The 18619-nt window shown below is 36.8% G+C and overlaps 2 protein-coding genes across 2 annotated transcripts in view; one reads left to right on the top strand and one right to left on the bottom strand.

Moving 5' to 3' along the window:
• The window catches only part of znf410 (zinc finger protein 410), a 22070-nt gene extending 12748 nt beyond the window's left edge, over positions 1–9322 (top strand). The window contains exon 12 of the mRNA XM_051655625.1: positions 8190–9322. Within this exon, the coding sequence (XP_051511585.1) occupies positions 8190–8197 (8 nt within the window). The 3' untranslated portion in view covers positions 8198–9322. The remainder of the gene's footprint in view (positions 1–8189) is intronic.
• entpd5b (ectonucleoside triphosphate diphosphohydrolase 5b) lies at positions 1538–18619 on the bottom strand. Its single transcript, XM_051655614.1, has 14 exons — positions 18295–18619; positions 14401–14651; positions 11589–11668; positions 11346–11489; positions 10912–10987; positions 9373–9408; positions 7231–7319; positions 6814–6893; positions 6662–6723; positions 6436–6537; positions 4572–4715; positions 2511–2567; positions 2263–2378; positions 1538–2185 (listed from the first exon to the last, which is right to left on the bottom strand). The coding sequence occupies exons 1-14, from the start codon at positions 18324–18326 to the stop codon at positions 2102–2104; spliced, it is 1353 nt and encodes a 450-aa protein (XP_051511574.1). The 5' UTR covers positions 18327–18619; the 3' UTR covers positions 1538–2101.

Here is an 18619-nt window from a genome sequence, read left to right as displayed (position 1 = left end):
ACGTTCCTATTAATGTAATGTGAAAAATAAAATGTTTTTTTTTTCTAACTTTAGTTAACGAACTAACAATGAACCGCATTTATAAATCTTGGTTAATCTTACAGTGCATCCGGAAAGTGTTCACAGCGCTTCACTTTTTTTCTACAAACAATACCCCATAATGACAACATGAAAGAAGTTTGTTTGAAATCTTTGTAAATTTATTAAAAATAAAAAACGAAAAAAATCACATGTACGTAAGTATTCACAGTCTTTGCCATGACACTCAAAATTGAGCTCAGGTGCATCCTGTTTCCACTGATCATCCTTGAGATGTTTCTACAACTTGATTGGAGTCCACCTGTGGTAAATTCAGTTGATTGGACATGATTTGGAAAGGCACACACCTGTCTATATAAGGTCCCACAGTTAACAGTGCATGTCAGAGCACAAACCAAGCCATGAAGTCCAAGGAATTGTCTGTAGACCTCCGAGACAGGATTGTATTGAGGCACAGATCTGGGGAAGGGAACAGAAAAAGTTCTGCAGCATTGAAGGTCCCGATGAGCACAGTGGCCTCCATCATCCGTAAATGGAAGAAGTTTGGAACCACCAGGACTCTTCCTAGAGCTGGCCGCCTGGCCAAACTGAGCGATCGGGGGAGAAGGGCCTTAGTCAGGGAGGTGACCAAGAACCCGATGGTCACTCTGACAGAGCTCCAGCGTTTCTCTGTGGAGAGAGGAGAACCTTCCAGAAGAACAACCATCTCTGCAGCACTCCACCAATCAGGCCTGTATGGTGGAGTGGCCAGACGGAAGCCACTCCTCAGTAAAAGGCACACGACAGCCCGCCTGGAGTTTGCCAAAAGGCACCTGAAGGACTCTCAGACCATGAGAAACAAAGATTGAACTCTTTGACCTGAATGGAAAGCATCATGTCTGGAGGAAACCAGGCACCGCTCATCACCTGGCCAATACCATCCCTACAGTGAAGCATGGTGGTGGCAGCATCATGCTGTGGGGATGTTTTTCAGCGGCAGGAACTGGGAGACTAGTCAGGATCGAGGGAAAGATGAATGCAGCAATGTACAGAGACATCCTTGATGAAAACCTGCTCCAGAGCGCTCTGGACCTCAGACTGGGGCGAAGGTTCATCTTCCAACAGGACAACGACCCTAAGCACACAGCCAAGATAACAAAGGAGTGGCTCCGGGACAACTCTGTGAATGTCCTTGAGTGGCCCAGCCAGAGCCCAGACTTGAACCCGATTGAACGTCTCTGGAGAGATCTGAAAATGGCTGTGCACCGACGCTCCCCATCCAACCTGATGGAGCTTGAGAGGTCCTGCAAAGAAGAATGGGAGAAACTGCCCAAAAATAGGTGTGTCAAGCTTGTAGCATCATACTCAAAAAGACTTGAGGCTGTAATTGGTGCCAAAGGTGCTTCAACAAAGTATTGAGCAAAGGCTGTGAATACTTATGTACATGTGATTTCTTTTTATTTATTTATTTTTATTATTTTTGCAAAGATTTCAAACAAACTTCTTTCACGTTGTCATTATGGGGTATTGTTTGTAGCATTTTGAGGAAAATAATGAATTTAATCCATTTTGGAATAAGGCTGTAACATAACAAAATGTGGAAAAAGTGAAGCACTGTGAATACTTTCCGGATGCACTGTAATTTGAACATACCAATAGATTTTTAAAATCACAAGTTGCATTTGTTAACATCAGTTAATGCACTATGAACTAACATGAACTAATGAACAACTGCATTTTTATTAACAAGGATTAATAACTGTAAAAAAAATATATATTGTTCATTGTTAGTTCATATTACCTAATGCATTAACTTTAATGTAGTAAAAAATTGCTTATTTATGGTACATTTACTGCACTGATATTTAGTTTTAAAATGAGAATTAAAAGAAAATAAAACCCCTGGACAAATGGTTGAAAGAATTTGGGTGGAAAATGCACTTCACGGTCTTCATTTTCTTCGTGTAAAGTGTAAAAATCTTTTTTTGATTTTGGGGTGAAATGTGACCCTTCTGCTAGCGAGTGGATGAGCAGAAATAACTGCGGTGGCCTGTGAAACACACAGCTGGTTCTGAATGTATTTCTAGTGAATCTTGAACTTCTGGAAGTAGTTAATTGTAGCTCCTAAAGCCCAGCTGGTTTCCACGTTGTTCACCTTCTTGGTTAACTGCGAAAAACCAAACAAGTGATTAATCAGTTAACTGGCGTTGGTCGACTCATCAGAAACTCCAGACCCAAACATACCTCCAGAACGGTGCTTTCTTTAAAACCAAACCCATCTTTGAGCAGACAGATGATGTATGTGAGATCCATACACAGGAAGTGGTTGACTGGATTGAGTTTAGAAGTTTTGTTGCACACTAGAAAACATATGCAAGTGCTTTTATTCACTTTTATTGTGATAATGGCTCTGTATAACCTGAAAATATCACACGATTCAATGATAAAAAGCGTGGAATGAAAATGAAGGCAGATGAACGGTGAGCTCTCACCCTCTTTAGCTCTTTTCCTAAAGTCTCGGATCTTCACCGCACCTCCTCTGGATTCATCTGTGACATCATACGAGACAGAATAAATAATCAATAAATTAGTGTCAAGTCAGCCATTAATAAAGACATACAGTGGTGTGAAAAAGTGTTTGCCCCCTTCCTGATTTCTTATTTTTTTGCATGTTTGTCACACTTAAATGTTTCAGATCATCAAACAAGTTTAAATATTAGTCAAAGATAACACAAGTAAACACAAAATGCAGTTTTTAAATGAAGGTTGTTATTATTAAGGGAAAACAAAATCCAAACCTACATGGCCCTGTGTGAAAAAGTGATTGCCCCCTAAACCTAATAACTGGTTGGGCCACCCTTAGCAGCAACAACTGCAATCAAGCGTTTGCGATAACTTGCAATGAGTCTTTTACAGCGCTGTGGAGGAATTCTGGCCCACTCATCTTTGCAGAATTGTTGTAATTCAGCCACATTGGAGGGTTTTCGAGCATGAACTGCCTTTTTAAGGTCATGCCACAGCATCTCAATAGGATTCAGGTCAGGACTTTGACTAGGCCACTCCAAAGTCTTCATTTTGTTTTTCTTCAGCCATTCAGAGGTGGACTTGCTGGTGTGTTTTGGATCATTGTCCTGCTGCAGAACCCAAGTTCGCTTCAGCTTGAGGTCACGAACAGATGACCGGACATTCTCCTTCAGGATTTTTTGGTAGACAGCAGAATTCATGGTTCCATTTATCACAGCAAGTCTTCCAGGTCCTGAAGCAGCAAAACAGCCCCAGACCATCACACTACCACCACCATATTTTACTGTTGGTATGATGTTCTTTTTCTGAAATGCGGTGTTACTTTTACGCCAGATGTAATGGGACACACACCTTCCAAAATGTTCAACTTTTGTCTCGTCAGTCCACAGAGTATTTTCCCAAAAGTCTTGGGGATCATCAAGATGTTTTCTGGCAAAAATGAGACGAGCCTTAATGTTCTTTTTGCTCGGCAGTGGTTTTCGTCTTGGAACTCTGCCATGCAGGCCATTTTTGCCCAGTCTCTTTCTTATGGTGGAGTCATGAACACTGACCTTAACTGAGGCAAGTGAGGCCTGCAGTTCTTTGGATGTTGTTGTGGGGTCTTTTGTGACCTCTTGGATGAGTCGTCGCTGCGCTCTTGGGGTAATTTTGGTCGGCCGGCCACTCCTGGGAAGGTTCACCACTGTTCCATGTTTTCACCATTTGTGGATAATGGCTCTCACTGTGGTTCTCTGGAGTCCCAAAGCTTTAGAAATGGCTTTATAACCTTTTCCAGACTGATAGATCTCAATTACTTTCTTTCTCATTTGTTCCTGAATTTCTTTGGATCTCGGCATGATGTCTAGCTTTTGAAGATCTTTTGGTCTACTTCACTTTGTCAGGCAGGTCCTATTTAAGTGATTTCTTGATTGAGAACAGGTGTGGCAGTAATCAGGCCTGGGTGTGGCTAGAGAAATTGAACTCAGGTGTGATAAACCACAGTTAAGTTATGTTTTAACAGGTGGGGCAAACATTTTTTCACACAGGGCCATGTAGGTTTGGATTTTGTTTTCCCTTAATAATAACAACCTTCATTTAAAAACTGCATTTTGTGTTTACTTGTGTTATCTTTGACTAATATTTAAACTTGTTTGATGATCTGAAACATTTAAGTGTGACAAACATGCAAAACAATAAGAAATCAGGAAGGGGGCGAACACTTTTTCACACCACTGTAAACCACGGTAAACACAATTATTTAAATGATTATTTAATAAGAGAAATAAATGTATTAATAATGATAAATCACGCTATTTCATAATGGTCACTAGCCAAACAATTAATTGTGTTGCATTACTGACATGCGGTCACAGGTGTGTGTATATCGGCTGGATTTTACTTCTGTTTCATAATTATAACAAACACTCTTTGTTATTTTAGTATAAATATTTGGACTTTCAAGGAGCTTCACTTGGTGCTAGTGTTGACAAATTAAAAACAGTAAATAAAAAGTAATAAAAACATAAAAAGAATATTTTTTTTTCTCTTACCAACGAGGCCGGCCTCCACAGCGTGATCAAAATAATAAGAGAATGCGTAGAAAGTCGCACTTTCTTTCAGTTCGTGTGGCTGTTTGATGACGCCCCTGACCACCTTCAGCATTTCCTGATAACACGTCTTGTATCCCATCTCACCTGAAAAACAACACATTCAATGTTTACATGTTCTTAACGGACACTCTCTTACCAAACAAACATACACATCACAAAACAAACAGTTGTGACTGATTCATGTGGGACTATTACACACTATTGTGAGTCGAGGGTGATATTTTTCCACAAAATCAAAAGAATAAAATTTTGCATAAAGAAAATTGGGTAGCACTTTATTTTACTGTACTGTTCTACATTTATGTACTATATAATTACAACAACTATAGGAATTACTAGGTCCTAACCTTAACCCATATTAAGTACATGTAGCTATCTAATATTACTCAGTACTTTCTTGGGTAAGTATACTGTAACTATACTGAAATTACACGAACTGTAAAATAAAGTCTATTTGTAGAACCATTAAGATTTTTCACATTACTGTAATGTGTCTGGAGTTTGTTTACTTTCATTAGATTTGTAAAACAGTCACTCTAAAATGTGCAGTATTTTATTTTATTTTTTTAAATCAATAATAAATTGAAGGCACAACTAATTCTACCATTATATATAAATATTTGCATTACAGTAGAGAATTTTGGGAATGTGTTTTATTATGATGAAAATCTGAACAGTCCTAAAAAAACAAAAATCTCTCTTTTATTTTTTGCTTTATCTCCTTTGCAGCAGTTTTAAAGTATTAAGTATTACACACACACACACGCACGTGCACACACACACACACACACACACATATATATATTGGTGTGTGTGTGATTTTTGGGTTAAATATGACATGAACATGTTAGATAGACATGTTCTTGACAGGGTTCATGATATTCATTAAACATAGTTCACCCAAAAATTACAATTCTGTCATCATTTACTCACCCTCATGCCATCCCAGATGTGTATGACTTTCTTTCTTCTGCAGAACACAAATGAAGATTTTTAGAAGAATATTTCAGCTCTGTAGGTCCATACAATGCAAGTGAATGGTGACCAGAACTTTGAAGCTCCAAAAAGCACATAAAGGCAGCATAAAAGTAATCCATAAGACTCCAGTGGTTTAATCCATGTCTTCAGAAGTGATATGATAGGTGTGGGTGAGAAACAGATCAATATTTAAGTCCTTTTTTACTCTAAATCTGCTCTTTCACTTTTACATCTGAAAGTCACATGTGGTGCCTGTTTAGTTTCACAAGTGAAAGTGAAAGTGGAGATTTTTTGAAGAACTGTTTCTCATCCACACCTATCATATCACTTCTGAAGACATGGATTAAACCAATGGAGTCTTATTGATTGCTTTTATGCTGCCTTTATGTGATTTTTGGAGCTTTAAAATTTTGGTCACCATTCACTTGCATTGTATGGACCTACAGAGCTGAAATATTCTTCTAAAAATCTTCATTTGTGTTCTGCAGAAGAAAGAAAGTCATACACATCTGGGATGGCATGAGGGTGAGTAAATGATGAGAACATTTTCATTTATGGATGAACTATCCCTTTAATTTGGTAACACTTTATAATAAGGTTCCATTAGTTAATGCATTAAGTATCATGAACTAACGATGAACAATATATTTTTACAGCATTTATAAATCTTTATTAATGTAAGTAATAAAAATACAATTGTTTGTTGTTAGTTCATGTTGACTAATGTAGTTATCTAATGTTAACAAATGGAACCTTATTGTAAAGTGTTACCATTAATTCATTAATACTTTAATGATCAAAGAAACAGTGTTTAAGTTTATTGTACCTTGTGTGATTCCACTGACGTGGTAAGTTACTCCTCCAAAACTGAACTCCCCCGTATATTTTTTGGGTAAACAAGAGCTTTTGAAAACTTTCCTCTCCAGACCTACAACACAAATATAATTGCACCGACATCAATGTAATCAATGAACATTGAATAAACCACCATCTATACATTGTATATACAAATATTCTGTATTATTAAAAGTAATGTCAAGTGTATATTTTACCTTCTGAGCCCGAAGCTCCGAGCGCTGACACTCGAGCAGCTTTGATTCCGTTTCCAAGGTAACTGTGGAGAATAACTCATATTTATAAAACTTAATATTTCTATTGTAATTTGACTGTTTGCTGGGATCTACGCTACATTAATTGTATTTACCTGTGTGTATAGAGTTCATACGTTGAGTTAAACATGTCGAATCTTGCGATATAATCAGCAGGCGCACTCTCAATCGTTTTCTGTACAATATTAAAAAAGAGCGCGTTACACGCTGAAGTTTCACTTTGGGTTAAGGGTTAGTTCAGATAGTAATACTGATGCTTCATGTAGCAAACACCGCTATGTTTCATCAGCCAAATCAACACTTAATCGGATTCATTCATTTGAGAACTGCAAACGTCATCCGTTTCCAACGTTTGGGCTAATGGACAATGTTTTCGAAACACTATTTCCAAAGCAGGGAAACGTCGTTAAAGTGTGGATGAGAGGAATAAATGTTGCAAAAACAGTGCGCTTTCAAACGACAACGTGTTATTAGTATGGACGTGGCCTAAAAAGGGGAGAGAAGAGACTAACCTTTGACTTTGGTAGGAAGGTGATTTGTGTCGATCCTCCACCCAGATCCAGAATGCCCACCGTCTTCTGTGTGTTGGGGTAAAGGTGACCTGAAAACAGGTTTAAATATATGCCCACATCAGTAATAAAAAGGGGAAAGTGAATTATACATTTTGGATAATAAGTAGATTGAATTTAGACTCTAAAGCAACATTGAACTATAATAAATGATAGATTTGAAAGCATTCTGTGAAAATGTAATTCTGGGTAAAATGCTAAAAGAAAGATATTTATTTAGAATTATGAGAATCGCAGCACTTAAGTCAACACCAGCTCAAGTAATAGATTGGAGAACAACAATATTGCAGATGAAATATATAATATGGAATTTATAACTTATTGGATAAGAATCCAAGAACACTTAATGGACGAAAGATGTCAAAAAACAAAAAGTAAATATAAACAGACTAATCCTAGGTTGTGAGTTATTTAGAACTATAAACCTTTGCAATAAAAATGAAAAAAAAAAAAAAAAAAAGATTATAATAATATAATATATATAAAATAATGAAATTATGGAAGAAAAAGTGGATATATTGGACCTACCCAAAAGTATTTAAAAGTATAGAAAATGTGAAAGTATAGGTAAATAATAAGTAAAATGTTTATATATGTACAGTATACATAAACTGATATGTTTATGGATGTTTGTATGAACATGGATGTACTCAATAATTGTGTATATTTTATTTATTTAATTTTCTTTCATTTAGTTATTTATTTACTTACAATTTTATTTACTCTCCTTTTTCTTTTCTTTTCTTGTCATGATTGTGTTATTAGTATGCTTCATTTATTGTTAATAAAATGCATTGAAAAAAATATACAAATATGAAGAAAAAAAAAGTAGATTTCAATATTCATATGGATGTCTATAAGAAAATAGCCAAAGCATTGAAAATACCCATTTCCACCAACAGGGCAATAATTAAGAAGTTCAAATCAACTGGAGATGTTAAGAATCGGCCTGGAAGAGGACGTGTGTCTATATTGTCTCCACGCACAGTGAGGAGGATGGTTCAAGTGGCCAAAGAATCTCCAAGGATCACAGCTGGAGAATTGCAGAAATTTGTTGGGTCTTGGGGTCAGAAAGTCTCCAAAACTACAATCAGACATCACCTACATCACCACAAGTTGTTTGGGAGGGTTTCAAGAAAAAAGTCTCTACTCTCATCCAACAACAAACTCAAGCGTCTTCAGTTTGCCAGACACTACTGGAACTTCAAATGCGGCCAGGTTCTGTGGTCAGATAAAACAAACAAAAAAAAGAGCTTTTTGGCAGCAAACACCAGAGATGGGTTTGGCGTACACAGAGATGAAGTACCACCCAATGCCCACAGTTAAATATGGTGCTGGATCTTTAATGTTGTGGGGCTGTTTTTCTGCCAGAGGTCCTGGACATCTTGTTTGGATACATGGCATCATGGACTCTATCATATACCAACAGATCCTAAATCAAAACCTGACTGCCTCTGCCAGAAAGCTTACAATGGGCCGTGGTTGGATCTTCCAGCAGGACAATGATCCAAAACACACATCAAAAAGATCAAAAGGATAAACAATAAAGACATATTTTTCACAGCCTTCTTTGCACATATTTACCAAGGGTGCCAATATTTTAGGCCACAACTGTACAAGTGAGCTTAAGTGAGCTTAGTTTTAAAAAACATATTAGCAATGTCTGTAAAAAAGCAAATGATCTGTTACCTTCGCAACATTATTTTAAGTCGTATTTTGGCCGTGCTATCAAAGAGTTTTATCAAATATGATAATAACTCCCTAAACCTCTGAAACAACTTTCCTTTTCGGCTGACGTCACTAAACACTCTTATTTTACACCATCTAATTAAATCCTCATGGAGAAAATCGAGGGATCAAGTTGGATTCTGTTCCACTCAGAAACATGTTACATGACAGAAGTCAAATAGGTTGAAAATGCTGTTTTATGATGATGATGATGATGATGATGTATTTGAAATGGTCGGGGGAAAGTCTTTCTGACAGTTTGAGGTCTGCTGAATTCAACGGTTTTAAAAACATCACACTTACTGTATAAGATAAAATTGGTCCTCTTTTAGAGATAAAAAAAAAAATCTCTCTCACCTGCAAGAAAGTTGACTGTAACCCAGGCAAGAATACCTGTGAAGATGAGTGTTATTAAATCTGTCTTACAGTAATCTTTAATATACAGTATCGCTTATTGCTGTTATACAATGGCAGTAAGAGCAATATGATATAAATAACATTCAATAAATAATGACACTTATACATAATAATCATAACTAGATATGGACCGATATTGGTTTTAATGACAGATGTGATACTGATTATTTTTGTGTATAAGTCTCCGATAACGGACATGCATAACCAATTTTAAATTTATTTATTTTTTCAATTTGGAATGCCCAATTCCCAATGCGCTTCTAAGTCCTCGTGGTGGCGTAGTGACTCGCCTCAATCCGGGTGGCGGAGGACGAATCTCAGTTGCCTCCGCGTCTGAGACCGTCAATCCGCGCATCTTATCACGTGGCTTGTTGAGCGTGTTACCGTGGAGACATAGCGCGTGTGGAGGCTTCACGCTATTCTCCGCGGCATCCACGCACGACTCACCACGCGCCCCAACGAGAACGAACCACATTATAGTGACCACGAGGAGGTTACCCCATGTGACTTTACCCTCCCTAGCAACCGGGCCAATTTGGTTGCTTAGGAGACCTGGCTGGAGTCACTCAGCATGCCCTGGATTTGAACTAGCGACTCCAAGGGTGATAGTCAGCGTCAACACTCGCTGAGCTACCCAGGCCCTCACCAATTTTTAATTCTCGATTTATTTCTACTTTTAGGCACATTAAAAACTTTTCATTTATCACTAAACTTTCATGCACTGCTTTACAAAACTAAAACTGCGCACAGTCTACAAATAATTAATTGGATTAGTTTTAGTTGCAACACACACTGGTTTAAAGCCCTCACTTCACCTAATTATTATTTAAAATGTACAGTCATTTATGTCCAACTTTATCTGTAAATCCGATATTCAAGAAACGGAAATATTGTTTAAAAATATAGGTCAAACCGATTATCGGTCTATCTCTAATCACAACTGACAATAAATACATCTTCCAACAAGTAATAAAGTTCATTAGTTGAACTATTTACACATTAAAACGCCACAGCAGCATATTTATATTGTATATATCCGCTATTTTACAGTCACTCCAAATGTGCCTCATTCAATCAGATTTTAGAGGCAGAATAATGCGATTTATATAAATAATATAGCAAAGCAATCTGGGAAAATGGTTTAATGTATATTTCATAATATTTTCAGAAGACTAAAATGTATTGTAAAATAAATCAGTGTGTGAGGTGTATTCATACAGCAACATGATTTCATGTAATCACCTTTAATTACATCTGACACTCACATGACATCACAGGTACTGTAAACCAATCACAAACGACAGTAAATCACTGGTGTGTCTGAGCACTTAATCTGCAATGATTTACTGTTCTTTTCTAAACTGTTGATTTGGTGTTTCAGCTGACGTGTTTGTTTTGAGTTGTATGTGACGTTCTTATTCATTTATAAAATCACAGATGTTTTCTAGTGGTTATCTGAACGTTTAAACGCAAACATACCTTCATTAATGCCGTTCATGATACTGACACTGTCAGCAGGGACATAAAATGGGGATTCGTCAAAGACATCTTGAACCTGTGAGACACAACACAAGACGAGAATTATTATGAGAGAAAGCTTATGCAGCAGGTTGCTTGATGGAAACCTCACGGACTAAAGGGGCGTTCACAGAAACAGCGCTGTGCAGCGTAGCATAAATCAGTCATTTTCATTTAGCTGATATATAAATATATGCAAAGTGAGCGTGTCCAGAGTTCCCTGGGAATCGAACTCAAAACGGTGGTGTTGCTAGCACCATGATCTCACAGCTGAGCTACAACAACCTGCCATGAAATTTACACATCACAAGGATTACAATCCAAGACCCGAAAGCCTTGTCAGTGTGAACGCCCCATAACTGATGTACCAGAGGAAAGTGAAGCCGCTTCTGTACCTCCTCCAGAAGCACGTGAGCTTTAGCAGCCGGCAGCAGTCTCAATCCCGCTGTGGCTCTCAGGACCACTGGAGTTCTCTTCCACTCCACCGGAGGAACCGTCTTCTTAGCCACTCGCAGTAACTGACGGACTGTGTGACCAGCCTGTGAGCAGAGATGTTATTTATGTGCATTTAATTCATACATGTGTATGCTGACGGTCAAGTCTTATAATGGCACATAAGCCAATAATAACTCACTCACAATCTCAGGTACGTCAGCATAGGCAGATAAACCCGGCTTCATAGAGTGGAACATTTCATTATCCAACACTGGCAAACCACCTGAGATCAAATCAAGAGAGGGAAACATGTCATACAGGGGGGAAACTTAACAAAACAAATTCATATTTCACCCCAAAATAAAAAGAATTTCATATATATATATATATATATATATATATATATATATATATGTATTTTATTTTTTTATTTTTTTGCATAAAGGAAAGTTATAAGTAATGTTTCATGTTTTCCCTGAAAAAAAAAATGCTTTTAAAAGATTTAACTAAAATTAAATAAAAATTAAAAAAAAATAATAATAATAATAATAATTTTTAATTATATATAAACAATTTTTTTTAAATAATTTAATTATATATATATATATATATATATATATATATATATATATATATATATATATATATAATTAAAAAACTGAACGATAAGTTAAAAAAAGTTTTTTCACTAGGTTGTTGTTATTTTGTGAACACTTTATGTGTTGCATAAATATATATATAGGAATGAATCTTCCATTTAACTATCAGAACGTTTTATATCTCATTGAAGACATTTTTACACTAGACAATCATTTACATTACATAGCTCAGTAGTAGAATATGCTTGCTACCACACCTGGAGTTTGCTAGTTCGCATCCCAGGGCGTGATGAGTGACTCCAGTCAGGTCTCCTTAGCAACCAAATTGGCCCGGTTGCTAGGGAGGGTAGAGTCACATGGGGTAACCTCCTCGTGGTCGCTATAATGTGGTTCTCACTCTCGGTGGGGTGTGTGGTGAGTTGTGCGTGGATGCCGCGGAGAATAGCGTGAAGCCTCCACACGCGCTACATCTCCACGGTAACGCACTCAACAAGTCACGTGATAAGATGTGCGGATTGACGGTCTCAGACGTGGAGGCAACTGAGATTCGTCCTCCGCCACCCAGATTGAGGCAAGTCACTACGCCACCACGAGGACTTAGAGCGCATTGGGAATTGGGCATTCCACATTGGAGAGAAAAAGGGGAAAATATAAAATAAAAATAAATAATCACTGAAATAACTTTTTTCAGCCTTTATTTACTAACACAAGATTGAGGGATGAGAGGATCTTGATTGTCCAAACTCCGAAAGCTCACATAAAAGCACCTTAGAAGTCATCCATAACACTCGTGCCTTAGATTTTAATTCTTCTGAAGCCATATAGTGTGTTGTGTAAGGAACAGACCGAAATGTAAGTGTTAATTCACCTCTTCACCCATTTGAAACTGGCATGAAAACAGCTTGTTTACATGAGAGCTGAGAGCCCACCTGACACCATGAACGAGAGTTTAAACAAGGCACAGGAAAAGAAATTGTGCACATTGGTTCTTGTGTGTATTGTCAGTATTTTTTTATTTTTTTTGAAAGTGTGGAAGTGAACGAAATTTGAGGATGGATCAGTCTCTCCCCCAAAACCCCCCTCCAACAGGGTGCGCCCCACACTTTGAGAACCACTGCTGTAATGCATCAAGATGTTTTACTTTTCTGTTTTCTTTTTGTAATTTTCATTATTCACAATAGAGATACAATTTAAATAATATCATATATATTTATTTCTCTCTCTTTTTTTTTTTTTTTTTACAATAATTAATATTTTGTATTAAATAGGACTGGGTAAAAATACTGATTTTACGAAGCCATTCGAGTGTCTCTCATTAACATGCGCTCTTCTACAGGCGCTGTAGGTTTTCTTAAAGAGACAGTACCAGTTTTAGCACGTGCTCAACAAATCAATGTAAATACTTGTAAATAGAACAACTAATGCATGTAAACAATAAACAACTAACAAAATATAATATATGCAATATAATATCATATTTATTGATTAAATACATGGATTTGTTCATTTTTAAAAGCTAAAATGTGATGGAATTGATGAAAAACTGATCAAATTAATATTTTTGTTAATGTATCTAGTGTGTCCCCTGTATAATTAACAGCATTATCTGGGAGAGAATTTCTTTCATACGTAAGCAAAGTGGACATTAAAACTGAAATAAATCCTAACCCATATGAATCGATATCGGATCTGAATCGGAATTGAATTGGGAAATCTGTATCAATACCCAGTCATAGTATTAATGAAAATTTGGAGGTCAAATGTGCTTCATTGTCATGCAAAAACATCTTCATGATCCTAAAACAGGCTTCATTTTCTTTCTGCAAAATATAATTCAATATTTGTTCTTTTACTCATTTACTCACAGATCAAAACAAGAGAGTTAAACAAGTTATTATTATTGTTCTCAATGGGGATGCAATTTAAGTAATCTTTTGTAATTATAGTTTAGAGTAATAACAAAGAGTTTTTCTGCATTACAATGAGAATATGTGATGAAAATGTGTTTACTTATCATGAAAATAATGTAAATATTGGGGTGAAATATGACCTGGACATGTTCATACTCACAATGTTAATTCGGTAAAAAGTAAATCATGCTTATAGACTCTTGTGACTTTCTGCATTTTTGCTAGTTTACCTTCGTTAAACACTTAATAATATCAGCTTACAGGTAAACTTAAAATGTATAGTTACAAATATGCCTTTTGTTGGCATTTTAATATATTGTAATTATCAGCATCATCAAAACCTAGGGAGCTCCCTACCTAGACAGCAGTTTGTCCATAAGGGTTGTGTTCTAATGCAAATGTGACTTTAATTCCTAAAACTGTTGTCTAGGTAGGCAGCTCCCTTGAATGATGTCACAAGACAAAACCGTTCAGTTCAAATCATTCATGCATTTCCAAAATCTCACCTGGTTCTCTCTGTATGAAGGTGTAGACATGAATGCGAGTGCCCGTGCTGCCCGCATCAAACATGATGCCATAGAAGATCTGACTGGCGTTTGCCGGGCGACTGACGGATGGCAGGGTGTTTCCAAAAGTGCCTGAGAAATCAACAGTGTTCGGCCCATTCCTCTTAGAAAAAGACACGCTGAAAAGTGTCCAAAGAGACAGTAGATGCCAAAGCCAGACCGGCACGGGCATCTTTTTACCACTCACACTGCTGTAAGTCAGAAAATAAGAGGGTGTCAGACAAATATATAATGCATGTGTTTATATATATTTTGATGACTAAAGACACTCCCACCACAGACTATAAGCAACTATGAGCAATATCAGCACATCTAACCAATTATGAGGGGTCTTGACATTTTTCATGTTCAAACCAAAACATGACATTATCCTTGGGGGGGGCATACACATCTCCCAAATGATCTGTCAGCACACTGTTTTAAAATAAACTAATAAATCTTTCACTGCTGGGGTTCCACACAGACTCAAATGCAGGATTGAACATGCACATAAAACAATAAACACATGAAAATTAGACCTGCAATGGTTTTATGCATGCTTGTAGGTGCTGATGCATTAAAGTATGACACAAATCAACCCCAAAACACAAAGTCAACACACTTAAGTGTCCCATATGAAATGCACTGAATCCCACAAACACATTCAGCAGGAGTTCAAATGCTGCAGATTCTCCTGCTTGTTTTTGCACTCTGTTCAGTTTGGCATGTTTAGTAAGATTAACCAGCAGTCTGCTACATCAGCACTAAACAGGTTATTTCACATCAGAGATGCTGAACTCTCATATTCTCCTTGTTTTCGCAATAGAACACATTTAATGTGTAATATTTCATACTGTATGTATAATGTTGTTTACTAACTGCAAGCTGCTTACCACAAGTTGCAAAATTATAGCGAAACCTTGGCGTTAAAACATTAAATTACAATATTTATAACTATAGAATATCTCATTCTAATCACCTTTCGAATATCAAAAATGTCTGTCCTGTTTAAAGTGCCGAACTCTTTCTTTAGTACTTGTACACAGAGCCGGTGAAGTCCTGAACGAAACATGTTTGATTGACAGGAGCAGCTGGTGACGCGGGCAGTGTGGGGGTGTGGTCAGCATATCATTAAAGGAATATTCTGGGTTCAATACAAGTTCAGCTCTATCGACAGCATTTGTGGCATAATGTTGATTACCACACACACACACACACAAATAAATAAATAAAATAAAATAATAATAATAATAAAAAAATTGACCCCATTGACTTCCATTGTAAGTGTCCCACTGGAACACAGATTTGTGCTTTTTTTTTTTTTTTTAAAGAAAAGGAGTGAACGATTAAATAAATAAATAAATAAATAATAATAATAATAATAAAAATATTATATATATATATATATATATATATATATATATAAATATATATATATATATATATATATATATATTAGTTTTTTTATTAAATAAATTATATATATATATATATATATATATATATATGTTAAAATACTCACTGTTTCAAAAGTATAGACACAAGACGTAAACAATATGTGTGTTAACATGATTTTACTGTGATAAAATCACTTACTAACCACATCTGTGTGAAGATATAGACAATTTTCACAATGACAACGCTGAAAATCCTAAAACCCTAAAGTGCCTGTAAAAAAAACATGATTTAAACAACTTTACAGCTGAAATAATACACAAGTTTTAACAGAAGAATTAATGAAAGTGCTTTTATAAAATTATAAGCTTCACATTTCTGTCTTGACCCACCAAAAATTTACCCCATTGACTTCTATTGTAAGTGTCTCACTGGAACACACATTTAAAGAAAAGGAGAGACGAGTCGAAATTAATTTGTGGTAATCAACATTATGACACAAATGCTGCTGATTGAGCTTAACTTGCATTGAACCCGGAATCAGTAGCGGTTCTAGCTTGTATGGCGAAACCCGGTTCAACCCGCCCCCAAAGTTGTTGGGGGGGTGGTCTGCGTGGGTGCCTCGTGCCGCCAACCCCCCCCACAAGATGCTGCCCTGGGCAACTCCCCATGTTGCCCATGCCTAAATCCGCCCTGCCCGGAATATTCCTTTAACTGCAGTGAAAATTAAATGCAGTACCACAAGTATTAACATGATGTATAAATACATTACATTTTAAATCAAATCTTTATAAATCCTAAAAAAATCTTTGCATGTTTTCATTTGTACTCCTGTCACAAATTATTATATAACTGTCTCCGAAACATTCCCAAACAGTGATCAAATATCAAAGCTGAACACTTTCAGATGAGCAGGACGCTTTTCCAGCGCCAATGCCACAACATGTTACATGTATTCACATACACATTGCATATTAGCTGTGTCTTATTTGATCATTCTTGTGTGGCCACATATACTGATGGGAAATGTTATTCTGTAAGCCTGTCACCTCATATTAACTAGCTAAATGAGTCTTATTTTCTGGCAAGCTTCATTCTTCATCAATAGGACAAAAAATACATTCAATCTAAACTGTACAGTCACCAGTTTGCTTGATTCTTGCCATGCTTTTTAAATGAACATGCCCCCATCTTAGAATACCAGCACTCCAAGACAATCTCACTGTATTTACGACTTTGTGATGGTGTTCATGTACACTGATCTCATAAATATGATCATTCTGACGTGACTTGAACGCCTCATTAAAGGGACAGTTCACTTAATATATGAAAATTCTCCCCCTCATGCCATCCCAGATATGTATGACATTATTTCTTCTGCAGAACACACACAGTTTTTTTTTCTGCAGGTCCTTTCAATGTAAGTGCATGGTGGCCAGACATTTGAAGCTCTGAAAAGCAAATTAAGGGTGCATAAAGTAATCCATAAGACTCCAGTTGTTTTTGGGTGAGAACAGACCAAAATATATCCCCTTTTTCACTGTACATGTTGCTATTACAGTCTTCAGGCATGATCACGATTTCAAGCTCGATTACACTTCCTATAATGCCATCTTGCACTCTGCACATGCGTCAAGCACCAGGAAGTGTAATCGAGCTTGAAATTGTGATCATGCCTGAATACTGTAATGGCAACATTTACAGTGAAAAAGGGGATATATTTTGGTCTGTTCTCACTCAAAAACAACTGGAGTCTTATGGATTATTTTCTGCTGCCTTTATGTGCTTTTTGGAGCTTCAGAGTGCTGGTCACCATTCACTTGCATTATATGGACCAACAGAGCTGAGATATTCTTCAAAATAAATTAAAGCTAATAACTGAACGACTATTTTAGGAGTAAATGTAGGTGTCGTTGCAGGTGTTATATGTTCATTTGGGAATGAGGACTGACACGGTTTAATCCGTAACATGCACCTCTCTGTAACTATTTAAAGATTATTTTAAAAAACAGAAAGAAAAGTACTGTGGGTATCCTCTCTGGGGAACTCGTGTTACTATTACAAATGATCCGGCAACAACGTGCTTTACATTTTTTTGGATTATTTTGATAAAATCCATCTTAAAAGTACTCAAACACACATTACTTCCATATGCTCTCAATGGAAAATAGCAAACGTGTGTTAGAGTACCGGCGGCAGGGCAACAGTTGCTAAGACAGGATTGGTCAGAAACGCTTTTAAGGCGGGGCTTAGTGAAGGGTGAATTATTTTGCATTACAGTTTACATTTTCTTCATTTTCTTAAAGCAAGATACAGATATGTGTTCTTGGTAGGCTTCATGAGACTTACTCCTGGAAATCAAACGTTCTCCTCATTGCAGTGGGAATGCATTTGGCTGAAAGCATACATTAATGAATGCATAGGATTAATTACAGTGATGACCTTGAGTTTTAAACATACTTGGCAATAAGAGTGTTGGATGACTGAATCATGTGAATGTCTCGGGTGTTTCTCAGGTTATCTCAGCTCATGCTCGAGATCTGCTCAGCGTCTCTGAACCGCTGGTGAGTCGCAGTGTTGATGATCCTCCTCATGATGACATCACAGTTTTCCTGCAGGTGAAGAGCAGAACTGGCCAGCACACAGATTCACTCAATTATGAGCGTTTCCTCAATAACAAGAGCAATAAATGAGCTGAAATAAAGACCAGAATCAAAGACAAGCTTTTGAACATTCTGTCTGTTTTATGATGTTGTTGAATACACCACTGCTAAAGTTTCAAGAT

This window comes from Myxocyprinus asiaticus, chromosome 25 (genome assembly GCF_019703515.2).
Source record: "Myxocyprinus asiaticus isolate MX2 ecotype Aquarium Trade chromosome 25, UBuf_Myxa_2, whole genome shotgun sequence".
In the NCBI taxonomy this organism is placed as follows: Eukaryota; Metazoa; Chordata; class Actinopteri; order Cypriniformes; family Catostomidae; genus Myxocyprinus; species Myxocyprinus asiaticus.
Note: the sequence above shows the minus strand (reverse complement) of the source record. Positions and strands in the feature narration are given on the sequence as shown.